At 37.5% G+C, this 25,701-nt stretch overlaps 1 protein-coding gene across 4 annotated transcripts in view; it reads left to right on the top strand.

Annotated features, from left to right (window-relative positions):
- The window catches only part of UTRN (utrophin), a 479,531-nt gene that overhangs the window by 231,958 nt on the left and 221,872 nt on the right, over nt 1-25,701 (top strand). For all 4 annotated transcript variants that reach the window (XM_080663479.1, XM_080663480.1, XM_080663478.1 and 1 more), the window contains 2 exons: nt 1,921-2,126; nt 3,721-3,875. In XM_080663479.1, the coding sequence (XP_080519605.1) occupies nt 1,921-2,126; nt 3,721-3,875 (361 nt within the window). The remainder of the gene's footprint in view (nt 1-1,920; nt 2,127-3,720; nt 3,876-25,701) is intronic.

Here is a 25,701-nt window from a genome sequence, read left to right on the forward strand (position 1 = left end):
GACTCAGAGTGCTGCTTATTTTTACTGATTCAGCCATTTTTCCTTCCTTTTCTGAATTGATGGATTGCTATGCCTATGGAGATCCAGAGGGACCCCATTTCCCATCGCTGGCAGGGGAGCTTCTCTGGTTTAGTGACACCAAACTCTTTGCAAATCCATCTCCATTTTGCCTTTTCTACTGTCTTACGTTTTTTCCCCTTTTCCCACCACCTCTGTATTTGTCCAAAGTTTCTTTCCTTCTCTCAAATATCTTCCCTTTCCAATTTACCTCTCTCTCTTTGTTTTCTCTCCATTTTCTTATGTAGAGACTACACAGTCTTTGTCATGATTTATTATATGAGAAACCATCCTCAGCTTCTATCAAAAGTAGTAGAAGTTTTTTGCTCTTATTCACATATAGTACGGTAATCTGCTTCTTTTTATGATAAACCGGTAATATTTGCAGTCACTTGATGTCTTTAGTTTTATTTGTTCAATTTTCAGGATTCTATTTATAGTAGAATTGGTCAAAACTGCTCTATGTAATTCCTTAACTGACAAGTAGAACATTATGATAGATTTGTGTTCTCCTTAAGTTACAATCTTAAGCAATTTATTTAAGCTTTTATTCAGACAGTATAAAACCAATCATCTCATTGACACAATTTTTTAGAATTATTACATGTAAGTATAATTTGCAGGTTTCTGAACAATATTGGAGTGATAACTTTAATGGTTTATGATAGCCTGTATTATCCCAAGAATTTTACCAGAAGAAATGTTATATTGTAATTAAGTTCCTCTTGGTCTGGTACTTAACTATAGCCCTTCAATTTTCCATGACATTCACAATATCTTCTAGAAGTTTGTTTTTAACTTTCTACATATTAGCCATGGGTTGTTGAAGATATTGAAAGTTATTGCTTACGGGTACTTCAGTTCAAGATCATGAACCGCCCTCAAAGTCATTAATCAGAAGTTTGTTTCCTTAGATCTTTCTTTCTTAACTTCATCTTAAAAATGAGAAGAGGAAAGAAGGGAGGAGAGGAGAGAAAGAGACTGAGAATGAAAGAAAGAGAAAGAGAAAGAAACAATAAAGAGAACAGACAAGAGCCAATATTTGTGGGTTATTTTTTTTTTATAATGAAGGGCTGCTGGGTACACAAAACTTGAATTTATTTTAAATGTCTCTTGAACTTCAACATAGAAAAATACTTCCTTTTAGAGAGATTTAATGCTACAGTAAGACAAATGTGAAAGTATTCTTAAGGAGTTTTCTTTTCAAATCAAGACTACCTTAGAGCATCTCCTTTGAGGATGACAAGTGACTATGTCTGCGTCTTAAAGTTCTATCATAAAGTGCTATTAATACCTTTCTTAAACCAGGTCCTGTAAATATAAAATAATATAGAAAATTATTTTTCTTAGAATCTTTTGCTTTACCAGTTCACAGTAGTAGATATTTTTTATTCTAAGGTATTTTAGTACATTTAAAATATATATTAACCAAAGAACTTGCATGACTTGTATACATATATGATACATATATGCATAACCCATGGCCACAGGCAATAGTGTGGTGAAGGCCTGGGATGGGGCAGGAGCCTGGTGGAGAGGGGTAATGGGGGGAAAAATGGGGGACATCTTTAATACTCTCAACAATAAAGATAAATTAAAATATATAAAAAACTAAAAGAAAAGAAATAAAAGAGGCCAGCAGTTAGAACAGAAAAAAAATAAAATTTAATAGAGTTTAATAGAAGAATTTTTCCTGAAAAATGGTTTCTGAAATATATCAATTGTATAGTGTGACTGTGTGTCGACTTGCCTCTTTTCTCTTTTCTCTTGCTAGCTTCATTTGTAATAAGTTTCATATCAGGTACTTTTTTCCTTTCCTGAGAGTCACTTTCAGGAATTCTTTTTTTGTAATGCTTCCTTTAGTGGAGAAGGTCAGGAACCAGTGGGATAGCACTCAGCATGGCGTGGAGCTGCGGCAGCAGCAGCTGGAGGACATGGTGATTGACAGCCTGCAGTGGGATGACCACAAGGAAGAGACCGAAGAACTTATGAGAAAATATGAGGCTCGACTTTATATTCTTCAACAAGCCCGAAGAGATCCACTTATCAAACAAATTTCTGATAATCAAGTAAGACTCATTAGATATCTTTTGGCGATATTGATTTGTTGTATGTGTGGTGTTTTTTTTTTGGTTCTGTAATTTTAAGGATTCTTGTGATGTTTTCCCAAGTTCTTAGAATACACATTGAAAATAATATAAAGCATTTGACCAAGAAGAATTCTGAAAAATTCCTGGAGACATAACAAATCGAAATGTACATATATCTTAGATTTACAGCTCACTGACTCCTTGCAAATGAAACACACCCACAAACTGGCCACTAGAAAGGGAACATTTTCAGGATCCCAAGAACCTTCTTTTGTTCCCTTCATGTCTACCCTGAAGGTTATTTCTATTTAGGAAATTTCTTGGGACTTTCATTTGAGGGCTACTGTAGGGAACAAATCAGGTAATAAGTAAGTTTAGTTTCTTTTAATACTTTTATAACAAACTGATTTATCAATGTCATCAGAGCAGGGACCTTCTGTGATCAGTTTGGTTAATAGAATTGATGATATTGAACACGCATGGCACTACTTTAAATTTTCTCCGTAATCACAGAAAATATTCTTGAATTAGAGGTATGGTTGTCAGTTTATATTTTAGTGTAACATTTATTTGCCCTTCAGATAGCCTAAGATAGAAGTGCACATTTGTGAAGAATATAATAATGAATATGTGGGAATCTAAATCTAAATCATGAAAGTATATTTTAATTCTTCACACATATGGGCTTTCTGTGGTTACAATATAAAAAACAAATGGCCAGGTGTCCTGATTTCCTGGATCATTCCCTGTGTTTATGATATCTGCTAATTGTTTTTACCAAGTGGATCAAAAGTAATATCAGCAGAGCCCCTGACCCTTCAGTAAAGGAATACAATTCAAAGTGGTATCAATGCTTCAATCATCATATGTAGCATATTCTTTTCTAATTAGCAGTATGGTCATTTTCTCCTGAAATTTTAGGGTTGACTTTTTTTGTCAATAGCTACAAAAAACTGTAGGAACTTTCATTTGTCCTTTAGATTTCATGAGGAGTATCTTGGTCCAGGGACTCTCGGAGATTGAAAAGGCGTGTCAAGGAACTGATATGCCAATGGACATAGCCTCGGTGTAGCTATTCAAGCAACTCCCAGTGAACCTTGCATGGCTGCTTAATCCAATCAAGCAGTTACCTATAAACATACACAGTGATCGCAAGGGGCAGGAGACAGAAGACTTCCATATTGTTGGCCCTTTCCATTGCTCTAAGTACATATAAGGGAACTCTATTGTCAATTCATTCCTATACAGTGCATGTTCCTATAAGGATCAGATGTATAGCAGAAGGAATGAAAAAAGACATTGTGTTCAGGAAATAAAATATCTAAAAGAGGAAAAGATAAGCATTTGTTTAGTGTTATCTGCTATGTGCTGATGACTTTCTTAGTCATTTTTCCTTTCACGTCTGTAATTATTTTGGTTTAAACTTACATGCAAGAGTTTGTCCAATAATTTGTTTTCTCCTTTTGATATCTGTGTCTACAACATGTTAAAACCTTCTGGGAGGACCAATGTTTTGGCAATACTGGTTACTGAGTGACCAAGTCTAACAATGGCGCCTGAAATTGCACCTTAGATACTGCTTCAAGAACTGGGTCCTGGAGATGGGATCGTGAAGGTGTTCGATAACATCCTGCAGAAGCTGCTGAGGGAATATGGTAGCGATGACACGAGGAATGTGAAGGAAACTACCGAGTATCTGAAAACATCATGGATCAATCTCAAACAAAGGTAAACGCTAAGGCGCTGCCAGGTAACGGTGTGTTGTCAGGTTGAAAATTTGATGGCTTTGGCTTTCTCAAGGAAACATGCCAAAATGTGTGACTAGTGGAAGTACATTTTATTGTGATAAAAATTTTTTTATGCTATTCTGAGTGTTATCATACAGAATGTATATTTATATAATATCTACTTGACTTTGTACAATGGAGATTTTCCTTAAAAATTTTTTTATGCTATTCTGAGTGTTATCATACAGAATGTGTATTTATATAATATCTACTTGACTTTGTACAATGGAGATTTTCCTTAAATAAGTCTAAACCTTGCCAGGGATTATTTATGTGTTCTGATTTTTTTTTGATTTTTTTTTTGCTCTCCTTGGTGTTACCTAGAGTAAATCTTGTAGCTCCGTGATGTTAAGGAACACTCAGGTATGCACAGCTGCATTAGGGCGATAGTAATCCTAATGGTATTAAAGTAGTGGGCTGTTTGGCCGGATTGCCTCAGTTGAGGCTGAGAACACATGGATACAACTCTAGACTCCTGAACTATTCTGTGTGTATTCAGGGCTTAACTAATATATATAATTTTTTTTTTCTTTTTATTGCTCTGTCTAGTCAGTATATTTGGAACAGTCTTAAAATAGCATATGGGATTATAAGAGAGATTTTCCTGTCACTTGAAGACCTAGGACTTGAGGACCTATAAACAGTGGTTAGCATCTGTTTAAGATGGCATATTTATATTCACCATCAGTCAAGGTGTGTTCAGCATCCTGCAGGGAGCACCTTGCCTGAGGGAATTTGGTTTCACACACATCTTTACATATGCAAATGCAGCTGCCTGAAAGCTTCAAAGATATCATAACACATTTGTTTTTCTGTGAATAAAATGGATAACATTAGAACACTTTATGATATATATTACTGGTAATAAAGTATGGTCAAGCATTTAATAACAGTTTGACATGAAGGTGTTTTATACAATTTTAGAATGCCATTTTTAGTTATAATTTCTAAAGTGGAGTTTTGGAAAACAGAAGTATGAGGGCGATATATGAGCATGAAAAACTTAGGATTCTGGAGGAAATAAGACTGGGGTTGCAAATACAAAACTTCGTAAGTGGTTAAAGCAGAACATAGCTATAATATTGATCTTTCTAAGGTTTTATAGAACTGTTTTGTTGTAACAAGGTATTTGGGTGTAGAAAAGATTCAAATCCAAGGCTGGGAAGAAGGTGAATTAAAAACAGATTTAAGATAGAAATTTACAGTTATAAAATAAATGTAATGTGCATCATGGTGACTATAGTTAACAATAAATAATGTATTGTATATTTGAAAGTTGCTAACAGGGCAGATCTTAAAAGTTCTCATCACAAGAAAATTGTAACTGTGGTGATGGATGCTAATCACTCTACAATATATACATAAATCAAATCATTATGTTGCATACCTAAAAATAATACAAGGTTGTATGTCAATTATGTTTCAGTTTTAAAAAGACAGCTGTAACACTAAGAGAGGACCTTAATCATACTTCATCTGTTTCCCAAAATTCGCATATAAGTTATGACTTTGTTCTTGTTGTAAACAATGCCCAAAAAATTGATCATGTAGAAATGTCTGGTCTGCTTTATTTAGCACCCTCAATTCTTTTTTTTTTTGCTTTTACTTTGTAAATATTTTATGACAGACTCCAGCAGTAGTTAGATTAGATGGAAGAGGCAATTAAAAATGAATTATATTCCAAGGTGATCTTTCATTTATCATAGCAAAGACGGCCACAGTGTTCCAACTTCATGGTGGTTACAAATAGTTGTTCTTATTCTAGTTTCTTTCCCTATTTGGGGGGAAAAGAACTAAGTATATTCATATCTAGACATAATTTGGGTAAACTGTTATCTATAAAGTAGGGAAAATCCAACACAACTGTGGCTCATAGGGTCCCTTCATGAGTGACAGGTGAGGTTTCTTTGATTTGAGAGGATTTTCTCTTTTAAATGCAGTGACACTTATAATTTTGTATGTTCTAATTGGAGAACTTTCTAAAATATACAAATCTATCCTAACTTTCTTAAACAAAGTGTGTGAACTTGTAGTAAACATTTTTTGAATTCTTGGCATTATTATTGTAAAGATTAAGGACCGTTAAGAGTTATATGTAAACTTACGGTTCATTTAAACCAGTATTTCTCAACCTTTTAAAAATTATTATTAATCTTCAAAGAAGCCTTTTTAGGTACCTTCCCTCATGAAATTTTAATACCATGCGTATATTGTGTGTCTATTTTTGTACTTTATAGTTATGCTTTATACATAAAAAGAGTCAATTTTCCCCACCACTCTTGTCCTCCACCTTACCCGGCTAAAGAATCACTTACTGCCTCCGTTAAGAATAAACTGGTGAATATAATAGAATCAGGGGCATAGAAAGGGAGTGGACTGACAATTCTCGGGGGGAAAGGGGCGTGAGGGGTGCGGGAAGAGATTGGACAAAAATATTACACCTATGGATGAGGACAGTGTGGGGGGGTAAGGGCATGGGGAGTGGGGGGAATCAGGTGGAGGGGAGCTATGGGGGGAAAAAGAGGAACATCTGTAATAATCTGAACAATAAAGATTTATTTAAAATAGAAAAAAAGAATGCATGGTCTAATCGGATGCTATAAGGCTCCGAGAAGTTTCAGTGGCATGTTTAAAGTTTTGTAGCATATCTAAGATGATATTTCTCTATACTAAATTATGATCATTTCTGAGTTCTGAAGAATTGGTATTAAGTTTATTCAGGCTGCTATGCTTTGTGAGATTTTGTGCTTTATTTTTACTGTGTAAATTGTATTGAGTATCTTCTCATTGTCCGGCACTGTGCTAAACTCTTCACAGGCATTATTTCATTTAATCCTCACAACAGCCAGAGGAGACAGGCAGCGTTTTCCTCAACACTATGTCGCTGATGAACTGGAGCAGAGAGAAGTTAAGGAATACCCAGGATCACCCAGCTCATATGGGCAGAGCTGGCACTGGAATCTAAGACATTTTGTCCAGGCAGCAAGGCTCTCACCTTCTTTACAAATAGTTTTACCTTTCCTCTTTGCTGTCAGAATGCCAGCTATCGCTGGTGACTGCTCCGTGTACTCACCTCGTGGATCTGTCCGTGATTCCACTTACTGGTTCTTACCTGTGTTGAGTGTAGAAGCCAGATCTGATTAAAGATATGGGGCTTCTGTTATGAATAATGTAACACTCTCCAGTAGGTGGCCATTGTAATGGCTGCTGGGAGGCCTTGCACCATGGCTCACCTCCTGCCTCCCAGCTATATTCTTTTGTTTTACAAATATAAACATATATTTTATTGTTGACCATATTACAGATGTCCCCGTTTTCCCCTCCTTTGCCCCCCTCCACCCAACTCCTGCCACACCCCAGGCCTTCGCCACACTATTGCCTGTGCATATACATACATATTTAAGTTCTTTGGTTAATTTCTTCCCATCCCCTGCCTGCCCCTCTGAGATATGTCAGTTTGTTCCACACTTCCATGCCTCTGGACCTATTTTGTTGGTCAGTATATTTTGTTCATTAGATTCCAGCTGAATTCTGAACATACACCATTGGCAGCCCAAGTGCTGGAGGGGTAAAGGGTTATTATACTTGCCAATGGAATATTGTGGGATAATGTGTGAAGTTTAATATCAGCTTTCAAAGGAAATGTTTTCTGTGAATTGCAATCGGCCTAAGTAATTTGGCCACTCACTGTTGCAGGTCCATAGTCCCTTATCTGCAGTGCCAAAATCCAATATGCTGAGATATCAGAAAGTTTTGGCTTGACATGAGACCATTTATTATAGTCTTTATTTATCATGCTTGGTGTGAATACCCTTGTTCCTAAGTGCAGAAATATTAATGTGTTTGCTGCTTCATATCCTACTTAGAGGTAATATGTCATATAGATACATTCATAATAGATTTCTAATGTACAAAAAAGTTTAAATTCTGAAACCCACCTAGTTCCCGATATTTTGGATTCTATATACAATAGGTCTGTCTCTAACATTTTAAAATCTGTCCTGGCCTTCTTAAAGTGTGTGAACTTATCGTAAGCATGATTTGAATTCTTGGCATTGTTGTTGTGAAGATAGAATTAAGGACCTTTAAGAGTTGTACATAAACTTATGGTTCATTTAAACCAATATTTCTCAACCTTTAAAAAATATTAACCCCCTAAGAAGCCTTTTTTAGGTACCTTCCTTCATGAAATTTTAATACCATGGGTATACTGTGTGTCTGTTTCTGTACTTTATAGCTGTGCTTTATACATAGGAAGAGTCAATTTTTTCTCATTCCCATCCTCCCCCTTACCCTTCTAAAGAACCACTTACTGCCTCCATTAAGAATGCATGGTCTAATCGGATGCTATAAGGCTCGGAGAAGTTTCAGTGACATGTTTAAAGTTACTTAGCATAGCTAAGATGAGATTTCTCTATACTTAAAAATGATCGTTTCTGAGAATGAGGTGAAGGTGAGGAAGTAGAACCAATTTGTGGAAAGAACATTAGAAATGCTTGTTGTGAAGAGGTACAGAGAGATTGGGTACTACCTGGAGGGTTTGTTGTTTTCCGGTGTGGTCATTGATTTTTCTTTAGAATGGGACATGGTAAAGCATGGTTTTATGCTCATGGGAATGATTCAGCAGAGGATCATTCAAGACTGATGATTCAAGACAGAGAGAACAAAGTAAGAGGAAAGAAAGTTCTAGAGTAGACTAGAAGGCGAAATCTGGACAGTTGGGTTTGGTAAGAGCTAGGGTGTCTTTTCCATCAAGACAGGAAGGACAATGAGGGGAAGAGTAGGGAGACATATGGATTGGAGCCTTGGTAGGAAGGTGAAAGGTTTTCTGTGCAATGCTTCTGCTTTCTTTATGATCTGTGAGGCATGCTGTCACTGAGACTGGAGGTGGGACTGAGAGATTTGAAGAAAGATCAGATATAAAATCAGAATTCTGGTGTGTGGGACAGAGAGCTTCCTAGGGGTCTTTACAGCATTGCTGGTCAGTGCCAGTGCCTACTTGTGGTTTATGATAATAAATGCATAGGGAAGATAGACCTTTGTAGTGTTCTTCAGCAATGTTCATCTACTCAGAGACAAATAGAAAGAATGTAGATGAAAGATAGGGGACAGAGCAGAGGAAGGTGTTTATAAGGAATTAGAGACCAGGATTACCTCTACTCCATAATGACGTCTCTGGTGTCCTTTTCCCTGATGATGCAGTCCCTGTGGCTTGCTCAGAAGACCTTGAGTTGGATTTCAGACACCATTTACCTGTTGAGACAGTGGTAAACCTTTATAACCATATGCAGTGACCACAGACCTAGAGGTGAGGATTTGAACATAATGGATAAAAGTCTTATGCTTTGAAAGAGTAGACTTTTGCCCGGAAGAGAAAACAATGGCCAGAATTAGTAAAGAAAAGCAAACTCCTCACCCTGAGGAAGATAGGGTCTGAGAGAAACAAGAAAAAAACTTCACTGAAAGCTTTCAGGGGAATTGATGGCCCTAGGGCAGTGGTTGGCAAACTGCGGCCGCCGGTTTGCCGCTCTGTTGACTAATGAGTTTGCCAGCCACTGGGATAGGGGCTTAATCACAAGGAACAACAACAGCCTGTAATTATTGGAATCGAGAGTCTAGGTCAGTGGTCGGCAAACTCACTAGTCAACAGAGCGGCAAACCGCGGCTCGGGAGCTACATGTGGCTCGCGAGCCGCAGTTTGCCGACCACTGCCCTAGGGAAAACAATTTTCATTAAGATAAGGTGAAAGGATTGATCTGTGGAGTCCGCCCAACACAGAATAGAGTTCTGGGCATAACAGAAGGGTTTTGAGGGTGGATTTTGGCAAACTGGGAAAGGTGCCGAGTAGCATTGGAGTTACAGTCTAATGTTGGTTGGCTAATAAAGGCCCAATGTCAAGTAGTGGTTTAGCTAAAAAGGAAATAGGATGTGGTGGGATGAATCCTCTCACGAGGACAGCTCTGTGGTCTTAAATATTTACTTGCTGTCAATGGCAGCCGAAGAGAAAACTGCTCCTTTGGGTTATATAAAGTCATGGGCAGGCATCATGGGGTGGGCAAGGGGGTTGGGGCTCTCTCTTGAGCTTCCTGAGCCTGTGGTATTAGCAGCTTACAGCAGTCTTCTTAAATCCCACGGTGTGAATTTTTAAAGTGCTTGATGATATTCCAATCTATGTAACAGAGAGAAATCTCCAGTGACTAATTCTTCATTAAATCTACTGCATTTCCCCATGGGGTGTTTTAATATATTTCCCAACTAAATCCTACTTTATTTACCAAAGAACAAAATTACCTTGTGAAGGTACCCATTGAAAAGCTTAAATAATGTTTCCTTGTAAGTTTTTTACATGCCACTCAAACTACTGATGCTACCATTTTTTTCTGCTCTAAAAAAGATACATATATTTAAGTCTCATGTAACTGTAAATAAAGGTCACCTTTTAAGTATACCAAAGTTTAGTAACACATATTTTGGGGTTTTCTGAGATGCTCTTTTCTATTCAAGTTTAAAAAAGACATATGTATTTATGTTCAAACACTCTTTTGACCAATTATAAGTGAATACACACTTGCTTAACCAGTATATCTTGTAGTTTAAAATATCAATTATCATTTAACATCTTTAAAATAATATTTAAACAAGGCAGTTATGTGGGTGGCCATGTTTTTGTGCTAAAAAATAACTATAAGCTATTGAGATTGATTACTTTAAGCTATATCAGTTGCTTTTATAATATAAATCTCCTTAAAAACTAAAAGTTTACATTTTTTAAATACCAGCTATCTTTAATGTAAACTATTGTAAGTAAATCTGTCACCATTGAATTCCTCAAATCTTTTATGAGAAGCAGTTTGTATTTTTCATCTGTACCATTTCTTCTACAAAAGAATTCTATAGTGTGTTACTTTTGTTTGAAGTAAAATATCTTGTTTCTGCTAAAGTTAGCCTTCTACATCAAATGTTTTATCCTTTAGGTTGTCAGCCTGTCCTTGCTCTTTATGATTTGTAGGTTAAAAAAGATTTTTATGAAACTTCTCTGCCTTTGTCTAGTAGCCACAATTTCCTGAAGTTAAGATGATTCTTTTTCTAGAATAGTGCTCCTTCCCGTGTTCTCTCATTACATTTCTCAGTACTTCCTCTAGCTCTGTTCTGGTCTTTCTTGAGATGCAGCAACCAGAGCTGCCAGATAGAAACTGCGTTGTGAACCATGGACTAACGGGAGCTCAGTGCTGGGTGTGATCTCAGGAAACTTCCACATCAGTACTTCCCGACCATTTTGCTTTCTGCTCACTGCTCATCCACTCCCATCAGTAACCTTTCATTTCCAAGCAGGGATTCTTAATGAAGCCAAATTTGAAGCTAGGGATGGGTGAGAATGGAGGACCTCTTCTAGCAGGTTTTATTATCTCTGTGATGTGATGGCTTATGTAGTTTTAAAAGGACCCTTGGTCAGTCTGAAATGGGTCCTTTACTTTTAGTCCAAACAACTTATTTTAGGGATGAAAAACCCCTCACACAATTGGAGAATTAAAATGATTCACCCAAGGCTTATGGCTAGTAAATGGCAGAGGTGTAGAATTAGGTTGTTTTCTTCTGAGAGCAGTGCCCAATAGCATTAATGGTAATTTATTAGCCTGTCTAATAAAGTGTGCATGCACACTCCTGAGCCTCTAATTTTAGCAATTATTTTTGGCCATATAATACATCATATGAAATTCCTTGAAAATGGATAAAAGATTTTTGTGGTGTCCTTTATACCACACTCTAGCATTTGATCTAATTTTTAAGAAGACTGAAATGGGTGGTGTGGAGAACTGCCTTCTATTAGCAATTTCACATAAAATTATATTAATTTCAAAAACCAGACTATAAGTTATGTATATGTACATATATTATGATTATAAAAAATTAAAATGTGTATTTATTATAATAATATGAAGATCATCTGGACTGCTATACATAGGGTTTAGTTGTCACTATGTTCATTATTTTAATAGTTGATTATATTCACAGTAAAAAATTTGACACCAGATATATGTGAATTTAAAAAGATTCCTCAGGACATTTGTGATTAAATTGCTCATTTGTATGCTATAAGTAAAATTAACTTCCCAGTATTTCATCAAGTTCATATATAAGGTAAGGTAAATTACTATTTATTGAGTGTTTACTATGTTTTGATACATTAAGATATTGCAGGAAGAGAGATATTAGTCCTACTTTTGTATTAATTTGTAATATATACTTGTTGAGTTGCTACTCTGTGTAGGTCCTGGGGGTACCAAGTGAACTGATGATTCAGAAACTTTAAACACACAAGAAATCAGTCACTTTCAGTTGCTATCGGAGGTCCAGTATCATGAGACAGGCAGGATAATGGCCCCAAAGATGGGGAGACTATCTTGGATCACTAATGGGTCCTAATAATTGGAGAAAGAAGGCAGAAGAATGAGTCAGAGAGATGTGACGTGAGGACTCAGCCCTATACTGCTGGCTTTGAAGATGGAAGGAGGGGCCATGAGCCAAGGAATGTGGGTGACTTCTCAAAACTAGAAATAGCAAGGAAATGGATTCGCCTTTAGAAAAAACCAGTCCTGCCTGCCAACAGCGTCATTTTAGTCTAATGAGACCCCTTTCAGAAGCTACCTTACACACTGTGAGATAATAGTTGCTGTAAGCCACTAAGTCTGTAGTGCTTTGTTATTGCAGCATTGGCCATGGCAGGGAAATCATGGGTTCTCAGGGATGAGGTCCCATGTAGGTTAGGAAGGTGTCTGCACCACGTTCTGCAGGGTAAGTAAAAATGAATGCAGTGGGGAGGGGAAGTGTAGTAGAGGGAGGGAAGAGGTATTTAAGGAAAAAGAAGTAAAAACGAAAGCTCTGGATATGACAGAGACAGTGACCACTTTGAGAATTAGGAATTGATTCATTTTTGTAGGTAAATAAAGCACGAGGCTTGGAGTGATGAGATGATTCTTGAGGAGGTAAGCAAACACTCAGACCATGGAGAACCTCATGTGCCAAGCAGAGTTTTCAGAGATGATGAAAATGATGCTGGAGGAGACAGGCAGCTGCCCAGGTTGTCAGAACTAGTCCGTGGTGGAAACTTGTCTCCTTGATACAAATGCTTATTCTTTGGCTTTCATAACGAACAAAGCAAGCAGAGTTTTCTTACATCATCTAACAGTTGTTTTACTGCAGTTTCCTACAAAGTGAATATCTTAAAAGCAGAATCACTTTTTCCACTGATGACCAGTAGGTAATTTGTCCTTTTGTGGGTCACTTTAGGTTTTCTACCTCCCCTGCCAGCCTGGTTCTTTATGCTTGCTGGGTAGATAATTGTCTCTTATCCATAAGGAATCCTCTGAATTCACCCATAGGGTTCTAGAACATTTGCACTTTTCCTATAGTCTGGACATTTTTCGGGTTTAATAGAACTAATGTATAATGATCTTTTTTTACATTGGCTGTTTGCCACATAACCCATTATGAATATTCTTTAAGATAAAGGATACTGAATATGTAAAATGAAAAATTTTATAATGACTAAATTTTATATGAGTGTTTTTAAAATAAGAATCATCTGCTCATGGATGAATACTTGCATGTGTGTACTCCTTTGCTTTCTTCCTTTCTAGTATCTTATTGGTGCAGCCTTTATTTAGCTATTTCTAATGTTTTTACTGTTGATGTTTTAATTCTTGTAAATATGGGTAGGCTTAGGTGGAAGATAAAACACCACTAACAACAGCCACCCAAATTCTGGTGGGTAACTTCTAAATTTTAAAAATTAAAGATATATAGGCACATGATTATCAAAAAATTAAAGTTGCTTCCACATTTTAGCTATTGTGAATAGTGCTGCTATGAACATAGGTATACGGATATCTCTTTGAGACCCTGCTTTCAATTCTTTTGGGTATATACCCGGAAATGGAATTGCTAGGTGATATATTTACTTTATTTTTATTTTTTTTTGAGGAACTGCTATATTATTGTCCACAGTGGCTGTACCATCTCATCATGAATTTGTAGATACACAGATACTGTGTTGACATTATTATGCCTGTCTAAATATCATTAACAGCTGAACACTGAAAGTTGACTATAATTTTGCTTCCTCTGTTTGGTTTACCTGAAATTAATAATGGCTTTGTTTTTACATGCTTAGTTTTCTTTGCACCTGTTGCTCATTCTTCCCACATTTTTCGATGACCTGACAGCACAATTTCCCACAAAGCCAATTGCATTAAGTAGTCTATCACTTCTAATGTGTTTACTCGGGGATCAGCTTTCTAGATTTGCTGCACAGCCATCATTTGGGGAATGTCTATGCCTTCCTCCTTGTCTGGAATCCCTATTTACTGGATCTCATGGGTTTTTGTTTTGTTGCTTTCTTTCCTCTTTGTGTGTGTGTGTGTGTGTGTGTGTGTGTGTGTGTGTGTGTGTGTGTTTCCTATTTTGGGTTATTTTTTCGCTTTGTCAGGGTGTCTCCTTTGTAAACTTTGTCAAGTGAAAACGAAATATGGCAGTTGGAATGGTGAGGACAGCCTGCACCTGGTCCAGTTTGGATTCACCACCCTCTTTTCTGAGTTCGCCTCACACTGTTTGCGTGAGAGCTCCTCCCTGTGCTGATCTCTTGTTTTCATGCTTCTCATATCTTCTTTCTGGATTTACAAACTGAGTTTTATGGAGGATGTCTCTTAGTAGCTTCTTGAAAATGGATGTTTGGGAGGTAATTTTAAAGGCATATTATAGATTTTCATTATTCTGTAAATGCTTATTACAATAGTGGAATAAGGACGGAGAAACATCCTATATAATAAAAGGGTAATATGCAAATTGACCCTAAGGGCAGAATGACCAGGAACAACCAGTCGCTATGATGCGCACTGACCACCAGGGGGCAGACGCTCAATGCAGGAGCTGCCCTCTGGTGGTCAGTGTGCTCCCACAGGGCTGATGGCTGCAAGGCTCTCCTGCCTCCTTGGCAGCGTTAAGGATGTGTGACTGATGGCTTAGGCCTGATTTCCTGGGGAGCAGGCCTAAGCCGGCAGGTGGACATCTCTTGAGGGGTTCGGACATCAAGAGGGTGCGCAGGCCAGACTGAAGGACCCTCCTCCCCCTGAGTGCACGAATTTTTGTGCACCGGATCTCCATTGAAGATATAAAAGACTGCTTCTGCCCATAGTGAGTTTACAGAATAAATGGACAGATAAGAAATCTCTATAATATAGTTAAAATAAAATTTACGTAAAAATAAGGTCCCAATCCAAGGATTTCTCCAGGATACATGTGATTAATTTCTGTATAAAGAGGCATACTGACCTTTAATGAACCCAGAACAAGGAACCTAATTGGCCTGAGATATTTTGGAGGAGACGGTAGTTATTAACCTTTAAAGGATTGGTAGGATCTTGTTAAGTGGAGGTGGTCGGAATTTATATGTGGATATAAAATTTTTATGTGGATATGGAACAGCCCACCTTGACCTGAACAGAGTATTTGAGAGAATTTGGGGAAAGCTGGAAAAGTTGAATTAGTGACAGAGTGTGGAGGGCACCATGTCCCAGAAGAAGCAATGTGGATGTGTTCTGCGGGCAACCAAACACTACGGGAGGTTTTTAGTAAGTAAGTGCTGAGATGAGGTCGCTGACATTCCAGAATGTCATATAAATGGGATCATGGTATGCAGCTTTTGTGTCTGGCTTCTTTCACTTAGCAGAATGCACCAGGGATTTCATCCATGTTGTTTCATCTATCGGTAGTTTATTTCCATTGCTCAGTATTGCATTATATGCATGTACCACAGTTCAGCGTTTACCACTCAATGACTTTTGGGTTATTATCAGTTTTTGAGCATTATGAATAAAGCTGCTATAAACAGTTGCATTTGGGTTTTGTGTGGACACATTTCCATTTTTCTCTGGTAAAATGATTGCTGGATTGTATCTTAACTGCATGGTTAATGTTAAAAATTGTCAAACTTTTTTAAAATGGCTGTACCATTTTCCACTCCTACTTAAAATGTGTGAGAGTTGCAGTTACTTTACATTTTCACCAGAATTTGATGTAGTCATTTTTAAAAAGTAGTGATATCTCATTGTGGTTTGAATTTATGTTTCTCTGACGATTAATGATACTTAGCATCTTTTTATGTGCTTATTTGCCATCCATATATCTTCTATGATGATGTGTCTGTTTAAATCTTTTACCTATTTTTTAAAAGAATGTGTTTATTGATGTATAAAAAGATAACTGTTCATTATAATTTCAGAGAATGTGGAAAAGTGCAAATAAGAAAGTAAACCACCTTAAATTGAATATTAAAATAACCATTTTAATATTAACATGCAAATAGAAGGACAGATGGATGGATGGTGATGAATGGATGGATGTGTGTATGGACAATTAGAAAACATGCGTAAATGAGATATCACATGTTGCTAAATTTTTTTGGAGGGACACAGACTCCATCTGCTGCTTTTTAAAAAATTATGTCTTTATTGTTAAAAGTATTACATATGTCCCCAAACTCCCATTGACCCTTCTAGCTTGCCCCGCCCTCTGCTCTAGGCCTTCACCATCCTATTATCTGTGGCCATGAGTTATGAATATATGCATACAAGTTCTTTGGTGTATCTGTTTTCACTAACTCACCCTCTCCAGCATCCCCTCTGAGGTTTTGGCCTGTTCCATGCTCCTATGTCTCTAGATCCATTTTGTTCATCAGTTTATTTTGTTCATTAGATTCCACATATGAGTGAGATCATGTGAGACTTGTCTTTTTTTGACTGGCTTATTTCGCTTAGCATATTACTCTCCAGGTCCCTCCATGTTGTCTCAAAGGGTAAGATATCCTTTTTCACTGCTGCATAGTATTCCATTGTGTAGATGTACCACAGTTTTCTAATCCCCTCATCTACTGATGGGCACTTGGTCTGTTTCCAAATCTTAGCTATTGTAAATTGTGCTGCTATGAACATAGGGGTGCATCTATCCTTTCTGATTGGTGTTTCTTGTTTATTAGGATATATTCCTAGAAGTGGGATCACTGGGTCAAATGGCAGATCCATATTTAATATTTTGAGGAAACTCCATACTGTTTTTCATAATGGTTATACCAGTCTGCATTCCCACCAGCAGTGTACTAGGGTTTCCTTTTCTCAACATCCTCTCTAGAACTTGTCATTGGTTGATTTGTTTATGGTAGCCATTCTGACAGGTGTGAGGTGAACCTCATTGTCATTTTATTTTATTTTATTTTATTTTATTTTATTTTAAATAAATCTTTATTCAGATTATTACAATTATTTCTCCTTTTTCCCCCCATAGCTCCCCTCCACCCATTTCCCACCCCACCTTCTGCCCTTACCTCCCCCCCACTGTCCTCATCCATAGGTGTATGATTTTTGTCCAGTCTCTTCATGAACCCCCCATACCCCTTTCCCCCTGAGAATTATCAGTCCACTCCCTTTCTATGCCCCTGATTCTATTATATTCACCAGATTATTCTGTTCCTCCGGTTTTTAATTCACTTGATTTTTAGGTTCACTTGTTGATAGATATGTATTTGTTGTTCATAATTTTTCTCTTTACTTTTTTCTTCTTCCTCTTCTTTAAGAATACCTTTCAGCATTTCATATAATACTGGTTTGGTGGTGATGAACTCCTTTAGCTTTTTCTTATCTGTGAAGCTCTTTATCTGCCCTTCAATTCTGAATGATAGCTTTGCTGGGTAGAGTAATCTTGGTTGTAGGTTCTTGCTATTCATCACATTGAAAATTTCTTGCCACTCCCGTCTGGCCTGCATAGTTTCTGTTGAGAAGTCAGCTGACAGTCGTATGGGTGCTCCCTTGTAGGTAACTAATTGTTTTTCTCTTGCTGCTTTTAATATTCTCTCTTTGTCTTTTGTTCTTGGCATTTTAATTATGATGTGTCTTGGTGTGGTCCTCTTTGGATTCCTTTTGTTTGGGGTTCTGTGGGCTTCCTGGACTTGTAAGTCTATTTCTTTCACCAGGTGGGGGAAGTTTTCGGTCATTATTTCTTCAAATAGGTTTTCAGTATCTTGCTCTCTCTCTTCTTCTGGCACCCCCATAATTCTGATGTTGGTATGCTTGAAGTTGTCCCAGAGTCTTCTTACATTATCTTCAACTTTTTGGATTTTTTTTTTTTTTGCTTTTTGCTTTTTCGGTTGAGTGTTTTTTGCTTCTTTGTATTTCAATTCTTTGACTTGATTTTTGTGTTCCTCTTGTCTGTTTTTGGGTCTCTGTATAATATTTTTTATTTCAGTCAGTGTATGTTTAATTTCTAGTTGGTCCTTTTTCATATCTTCGAGGGCCTCGTTATATTTATCGGCCTTTTCTAGGATATTCTTAAAAAGCCTTATAACCGTGGTTTTGAATTCTATATCCAGTCGTTTGTTTTCCTTCATTTCTTTCATTTGTGATCTGATTCTTTGACGCCGCACTTTCATTGCTTCCCTGAGTTGGTAGGGTAAATTTGTGTGCTAGGTTTCCAATATGGCCCAGTGGGTCTGCCTCCCCAGTTAACCTGAGGTGGACACTCTTGGTGCACCCCTTTGTGGACTGTGTGTACAGCCTTGTTGTAATTAAGTCTTTATTGTTGTTGGTATCACTGGGAAGAATTGACCTCCAGGCCAGTTGGCTGTATGGATCAGCTGTGTCTATGCTGGGAGAAGTTTGGTGCTGGAGACAGCCTTATAGAATTAGACTTGCCAAATTGCAATAGCCTCTGTGCTCAGCTTGGATGGGGTGGAGTCTCAGTCTTGGCTTCCCGTCAGCCTTGCCCTTGCGCGCATGTGCGTGCCTTCAGACCTCTGCCTTTCCCAGCTCGAGTCTCCACCCAAGAGTCCAGACTTCCCCCACAAGAGTGTGGGTCCCCAGGGGCTCGCCTGGAACTGGGGTTCACTGCAGTCAGAACTGGGGCTCAGTGCAGTCAGGAGCCTCTGAATCCCTTCCACTAGGGAAAGCCTGTGGCAACCTCCACAGCCTTTGTGCACACTGGCACGTGCGTGCTTTCAGTCTTCCGCCTTCCCCGGCTCCCGAGTCTCCGCCCGAGTGTCCAGACTCCCCCCGTAAGAGCGTGGGTCCCCAGGGGCTCACCCGGAACTGGGGTTCAGTGCAGTTAGAACTGGGGTTCAGTGTGGTCGGGGGCTTCCTTCCCCCTTCCGCCAGAGAAAGTCAGCCAGGCTCTCAGCCGCCCTTCCTCTCTGCGCGCACAAAGACCCTTTGCCGTACCTCCAATTCTCTGTGAGCTTTTCTCTTTCCTTCTAGTTGTAGAGTTTTCACTCAGCCAGCTTTCCTGTGGTTCTGGATGGTGTCCGTTCTGTCTTTTAGTTGTAGTTTTGAAATTGTTGTGCGAGGCAGCAGTTTAGGTGTTTACCTATGCCGCCATCATGGTTTCTCCTCCCCTCATTGTCATTTTAATTTGCATCTCTCTGATCAGTGACTGAGCATTTTTCATGTTTCTTGGCCATCTGTATGTCGGCTTTGGAGAAGTGTCTATTTATGTCCTTTGCCCACTTTTAAATTGGGTCGTTTGTCTTCCTTTTGTTAAGTTGTATGATTTCCTTATATATTTTGGATATTAACCTTTTATCATATGTATCATTGTCAGATATGTTCTCCCATACAGTGAGCTCCCTTTTCATTTGATGATGCTTTCTTTTGATGTGCAGAACCTCTTTATTTTGATGTAGTCCCATTTGTTTATTTTCTCCTTAGTTTCCTTTGCCCTAGAGATGTATCCACAAACATATGGCTACAACAGATGTCTCAGATTTTGCTGCCTATGGTTTCTTCCAGGATTTTTATGGTTTCACAACTTCCATTTAAATCTTTTATCCATTTTGAGTTTATTCTTGCATATGGTGTAAGTTGGTGGTCTAGTTTCATTTTTTTTGCATGCATCAGTCCAATTTCCCAACACCACTTATTGAAGAGACTGTCTTATTCCATTGCATGCTCTTGCCTCCTTTGTCAAATATTAATTGAGCATAATGGCTTGTGTCAATTTCTGGGCTCTCTGTTCTGTTCCATTGATCCATATGCCAGTTCTTGTGCCACTACCGGGCTTTTTTGAATACAGTGGCTTTGTAGTATAATTGATATCTGGTATTGTGATCCCTCCAACTTTGCTCTTCTTTCTTCAGATTGCTGTAGCTACTCAGAATCTTTTTGATTCCATATAAATTTTTGGAGTATTTGCTCTAGATCTGTGAACTATGCTATTGGTATTTTAATAGGGATTGCATTGAATCTGTAGATTGATTTGGGTAGTATGGACATTTTAATGATGGTAATTCTACCAATCCATGAACATGGTATATTCTTCCACTTGTTTATATCTTCCTCTATCTCTCCTTTCAATGTCCTGTAGTTTTCTGAGTATAAGTCTTTAACCTCCTTGGTTAAATTTATTCCTAAGTATCTTAATTATTTTGTTGCAGTGGTAAATGGGATTATTTGTTTGTTTCTGTTTCTGAGAATTCATTATTAGTGTATAAAAACACCATCGATTTCTAGGTGTTAATTTTGTATCCTGCTACATTGCCGAATTCCTGTATTAAATCTAGTAGATTTTTGGTGGAGTCTTTAGAGTTTTCTATGTACAATATTATGTCATCTTTGAGTAATGAGAAATTTACTTCCTCCTTTCCAATTTGGATGTCTTGTATTTCTTCTTCTTGTCTGATCACTGTGGCTAGGACTTCCAGTACTGTGTTGAATAAGAGTGGTGAAAGTGGACATACCTGTCTTATTCCTGTTCTTAGAGGAAATGCTTTTAGTTTTTGCCCATTGAGTATAATGTTGGCTATAAGTTTGTCATATATGCCCTCTATTATGTTGAGATATGATCACTCTATTCCCACTTTGCTGAGAGTTTTTATAAAAAATGGGTTGTTGGATTTTGTCAAATGCTTTTTCTGTGTCTATTAATGTTATCACTTAGTTGTCTTTCAATTTGTTTATGTGATATGTCATGTTTATTGATTTGCAAATATTGAACCAGCCTTGCATCCCTGGAATAAATTCCACTTGGTCATGATTTATGATCTTTTTAATATATTACTGGATCCAATTTGCTAATATTTTGTTGAGGATTTTAGCATCTATGATCATCAGGGATATTGGCCTGTAATTCTCTTTCTTTGTAGTGTCTTTATCTGGTTTTGGGATTAGGATAATGCTGGCCTTATAAAAAGAGCTTGGAAGTATTCCTTCTCTTGGATTTTTTTGGAATAGTTTGAGGAATGTAGGTGTTAGTTCTTCTTTGAATGTTTGATAAAACTCCCCTGTGAAGCCATCCATACCTGGGCTTTTGTTTGCTGGGAGTTTTTGATTACTGCTTCTATTTCATCAGTTATTACTAGCCTATTCAGGTTTTCTGATTCTTCCTGATTCAGTTTTGGGAGATTGTATTTTTCTAGGAATTTGTCCATTTCATCCACATTGTCCAGCTTGTTGGCATATACACTGAGTGGCCAGATTATTATGATCTCTGAATGCATAATAATCTGGCCACTCAGTATATATATATATATATATAACATATATATATTAGAGGCCCGGTGAATGAATTCGTCGTGCATGGGTGGGGTCCGGCCAGCCTGGCCAGGGGGAGGGGACATGGGTGGTTGGCCGGCCTGCCTGCTGGTCGAACTCCTGGTCAAGGGGACAGTTTGCATATTAGCCTTTTATTATATAGGATATAAACTAAGTGGCCATATTATTATATGTTCAGAGAGCATAATAATCTGACCACTCAGTGTGTTGTTCATAGTATTTTCTTACAGTCCTTTGTATTTCTTTGGTGTCAGTTGTTATTTCACCAGTTTCATTTCTGATTTTATTTATATGGGTCCTCTCTCTTTGTTTCTTGATGGGTGTACTAATGGTTTATCAATCTTGTTTATCTTTTCAAAGAACCATCTCTTGGTTTCATTGATTTTTTTTCTCTATGTCATTTATTTCTGTTCTAATCTTTATTATTTCCTTCTTTCTACTTACTCTTTCTTGTTGTTCTCTTTCTAATTCTTTAAGTTGTCAGGTTGTTATACAATTTATAATAGTTTATTATTAATTTTTCTTGTTTCTTGAGGCTGGCTTGTAGTGCTATGAATTTCCCTCTCAAGACTACTTTTGCTGTGTCCCAGAGATTTGGGGTTGTTGTGTGTTCATTTTCATTTGTTTCCGGGATGTTTTTTTATTTTTTTCTTGATCTCATTGGTACCCCATTCATTGTTTAATAACATGCTATTTAGCCTCCATGTGTTTGAGTGTTTTTATGGTAGTTGATTTCTAATTTAATTCCATTGTGATCTGAGGAGATGCTTGATATGATTTCAGTCTTCTTGGACTTGTGAAGACTTGTTTTGTGCCCTAACATATGGTTTATCTTTGTGAATGACCCATGTGCACTTGAGAAGAATGTATATTCTGCTGCGTTTGGCTGAAATGTTATATAAATGTCAATTAAATCCATCTGATCCAGTGTGTCCTTTAGAGTCACTCTTTCCTTGTTAAATTTTTTTTGGAAGATCTACCCAGTGAAGTCAGCAGGTTGTTAAAGTCCCCTACTATGACTATATTGTCATTGATCTCTCCCTTAAAGTCCTCTAGAAGATTTTTAAAAATATATTTATGTGCTCCTATATTGGGTGCACGTATGTTTACCAGGGCTATATACTCTTGTGGAATCAATCCCTTTAATATTATGTGGTGACCTTTGTTATCTATTGTGATGGCCTTCATTTTGAAGTCTATTTTGTCAGATATGAGTATTGCTACCCCAGATTTTTTTTTCTATTTCCATTTGCATGGAAAATATTTTTTTCACACCCACACTTTCATCCTGTGTGTCTTGTTCTGAGGAGGGTCTCTTGGAGACAGCATAAATTGGGTAATGTTTTTGTATCAATTCAGCTACCCTCTGTCTTTTGACTGGAGTATTTAATCCACTTACATTTAAGGTTTTTATTGTTTATTGCCATTTTAATTCTGTGTACTTACGTTTCTCTCTTTCTCTATTTTTTCTTCTCATTATAGTAGTACCTTTAGCATTTCTTGCAGTGCTTGTTTGTTGGTGATAAACTCCCTTTCCTTTTTCTTTTGTCCTAGGAAGCCCTTTATCTCACCATCTATTTTGAATGATAGCCTTGTTGGATATAGTAATATTGGTTTTAGATCCTGGTTTTTCATTACCTTGAAAGGCAATTCCCTCTGGCTTGTAGAGTTTCTGATGAGAAATGAGCTTACAGGCTTATGGGAGCTCCTATGTAGGTAACAAATTGCTTTTCTCTTGCTGCCTTTAAGATTCTCTCTTTGTCTTTAATTTTTGGCATTTTAATATTGATGTGTCTGGGCATGGGCCTGTTTGGGTTCTTCTTGTTTGGGACTCTCTGACTTCTGGACTTGTGTGACCTTTTCTTTCACCAGGTTAGGGAAGTTTTCTGCCATTATTTCTTCAAACATGTTCTCTATTCCTTGCTCACTTTCTTCTCCTTCTGGCACAACTGTTATGCAAATCTTCTTACATTTCAGGCTCTCCCACTGCTCCCTTAACACATTGCGGATGGATCACAAGAATTCTTACTTCATATTACACAGTGTTTTACAAAGTATCATATTTTAAAAAGATATTAGCTTGTAAGAACATGTAATAAATAACTTCAAAATGCAATGGGTATTAATTTTAAAGCGTGCCTTTTACATTTTTGTAAAATGTTTTTTGTACTCATTCAATAGAAACTTATCTGGCCACTGGATAAAGCTAGCAATAAAACTACTGGTCCGCAATGTGTTAAGCTGTCCTCCTGTTTTTTTTTTTTTTTTTTTTCAAATTTTTTATTAAGGTATTATATGTGTACATATCTTACCATTGCCCCCCCCCACCCCACTCCCATACCTGCCCTCACCCCCCAATGTTTTGCATCCATTGGTTACTCTTATATGCATGCATACAAGTCCTTCAGTTGATCTCTTATTTCCCCCACCTCTCCCTAACCTTACCGCTGTAATTAGACACTCTGTTTGATGCTTTACTGCCTCTGTAACTATCTTTTGGTTCATCAGTTTATAATGTTTTTCATTATCCCTAAATGAGTGAGATCATGTGCTATTTTTCTTTCATTGACTGGCTTATTTCACTTAGCATAATGTTCTCTAATTCCATCCAGGTGTCTACAAATGGTAGTAATTCCTTCTTTTTTATGGCAGCATAGTATTCCATTGTGTAGATGTACCATAGTTTTCTGATCCAGTCATCTGCTGACGGGCACCTAGGCTGTTTCCAAATCTTAGCTATTGTAAATTGTGCTGCTGTGAACATAGGGGTGCATATATCCTTTCTGATTGGTGTTTCTGGTTTCTTAGGATATATTCCTAGGAGTGGGATTACTGGGTCAAATGGGAGTTCCATTTTCAGTTTTTTGAGGAAACTCCATACTGTTCTCCACAGTGGCTGCACCAGTCTGCATTCCCACCAGCAGTGCACGAGGGTTCCTTTTTCTCCGCATCCTCGCCAACACTTGTCGTTTGTTGATTTGTTGATGATAGCCATTCTGACAGGTGTGAGATGGTATCGCATTGTCGTTTTGATTTGCATCTCTCGGATAATAAGTGACTTTGAGCATGTTTTCATGTGTCTCTTGGCCTTCCTTCTGTCTTCTTTCGAAAAGATTGTATTTAGGTCTGTTGCCCATTTTTTTATTGGATCATTTATCTTCCTTTTATTAAGTTGTATAAGCTTCCTGTAGATGTTGGAAATTAAACCTTTATCTGTGATACCATTTGCAAATATGTTCTCCCATACAGTGGGGTTTCTTGTTGTTTTGTTGATGGTTTCTTTTGCTGTGCAAAAGCTTTTTATTTTGATGTAGTCCCATTTGTTTATTTTCTCTTTGGCTTCCATTGCCCTAGGGGCAGTATCACTGAAAAAGTTCTTTTGGCATATGTCTGAGATTTTGCTGCCTGAGGATTCCTCTAGTATTTTTATGGTTTCCCGTCTTATATTTAAGTCCTGTATCCATTTTGAGTTTATTTTTGTGTATGGTGTAAGTTGGTGATCTAGTTTCATTTTTTTGCATGTATCTGTCCAATTTTCCCAACACCATTTATTGAAGAGACTGTCTTGACTCCATTGTATGCTCATGCCTCCTTTGTCAAATATTAATTGTGCATATTGGTTTGGGTCGATATCTGGATTCTCTATTCTATTCCATTGATCTATATGTCTGTTCTTGTGCCAGTACCAGGCTGTTTTGAGGACAGTGGCTTTGTAATACAGCTTGAAATCTGGTATTGAGATCCCTCGTACTTTATTCTTCTTTCTCAGGATTGCTGTGGCTATTCGGGGTCTTTTTTTATTCCAGATGAATTTTTGGAGAGTTCTTTCTAGGTCTGTGAAATATGCTGTTGGTATTTTAATGGGGAGTGCATTGAATCTATAGATTGCTTTGGGTAGTATGGACATTTTGATGATGTTGATTCTACCAATCCATGAACATGGTATGTTCTTCCATCTGTTTACATCTTCCTCTATCTCTTTTTTCAGTGTCCTGTAGTTTTCTGCATATAGGTCTTTTACCTCCTTGGTTAGGTTTATTCCTAAGTATCTTAATTTTTTTGGTGCGATGGAAAATGGGATTGCTTTTTTAGTCTCTCTTTCTGTAAGTTCACTGTTGGTGTATAGAAATGCCATAGATTTCTTGGCGTTAATTTTGTATCCTGCTACCTTGCCAAATT

This window comes from Plecotus auritus (genome assembly GCF_963455305.1).
Source record: "Plecotus auritus genome assembly, chromosome: 4".
NCBI lineage: Eukaryota > Metazoa > Chordata > Mammalia > Chiroptera > Vespertilionidae > Plecotus > Plecotus auritus.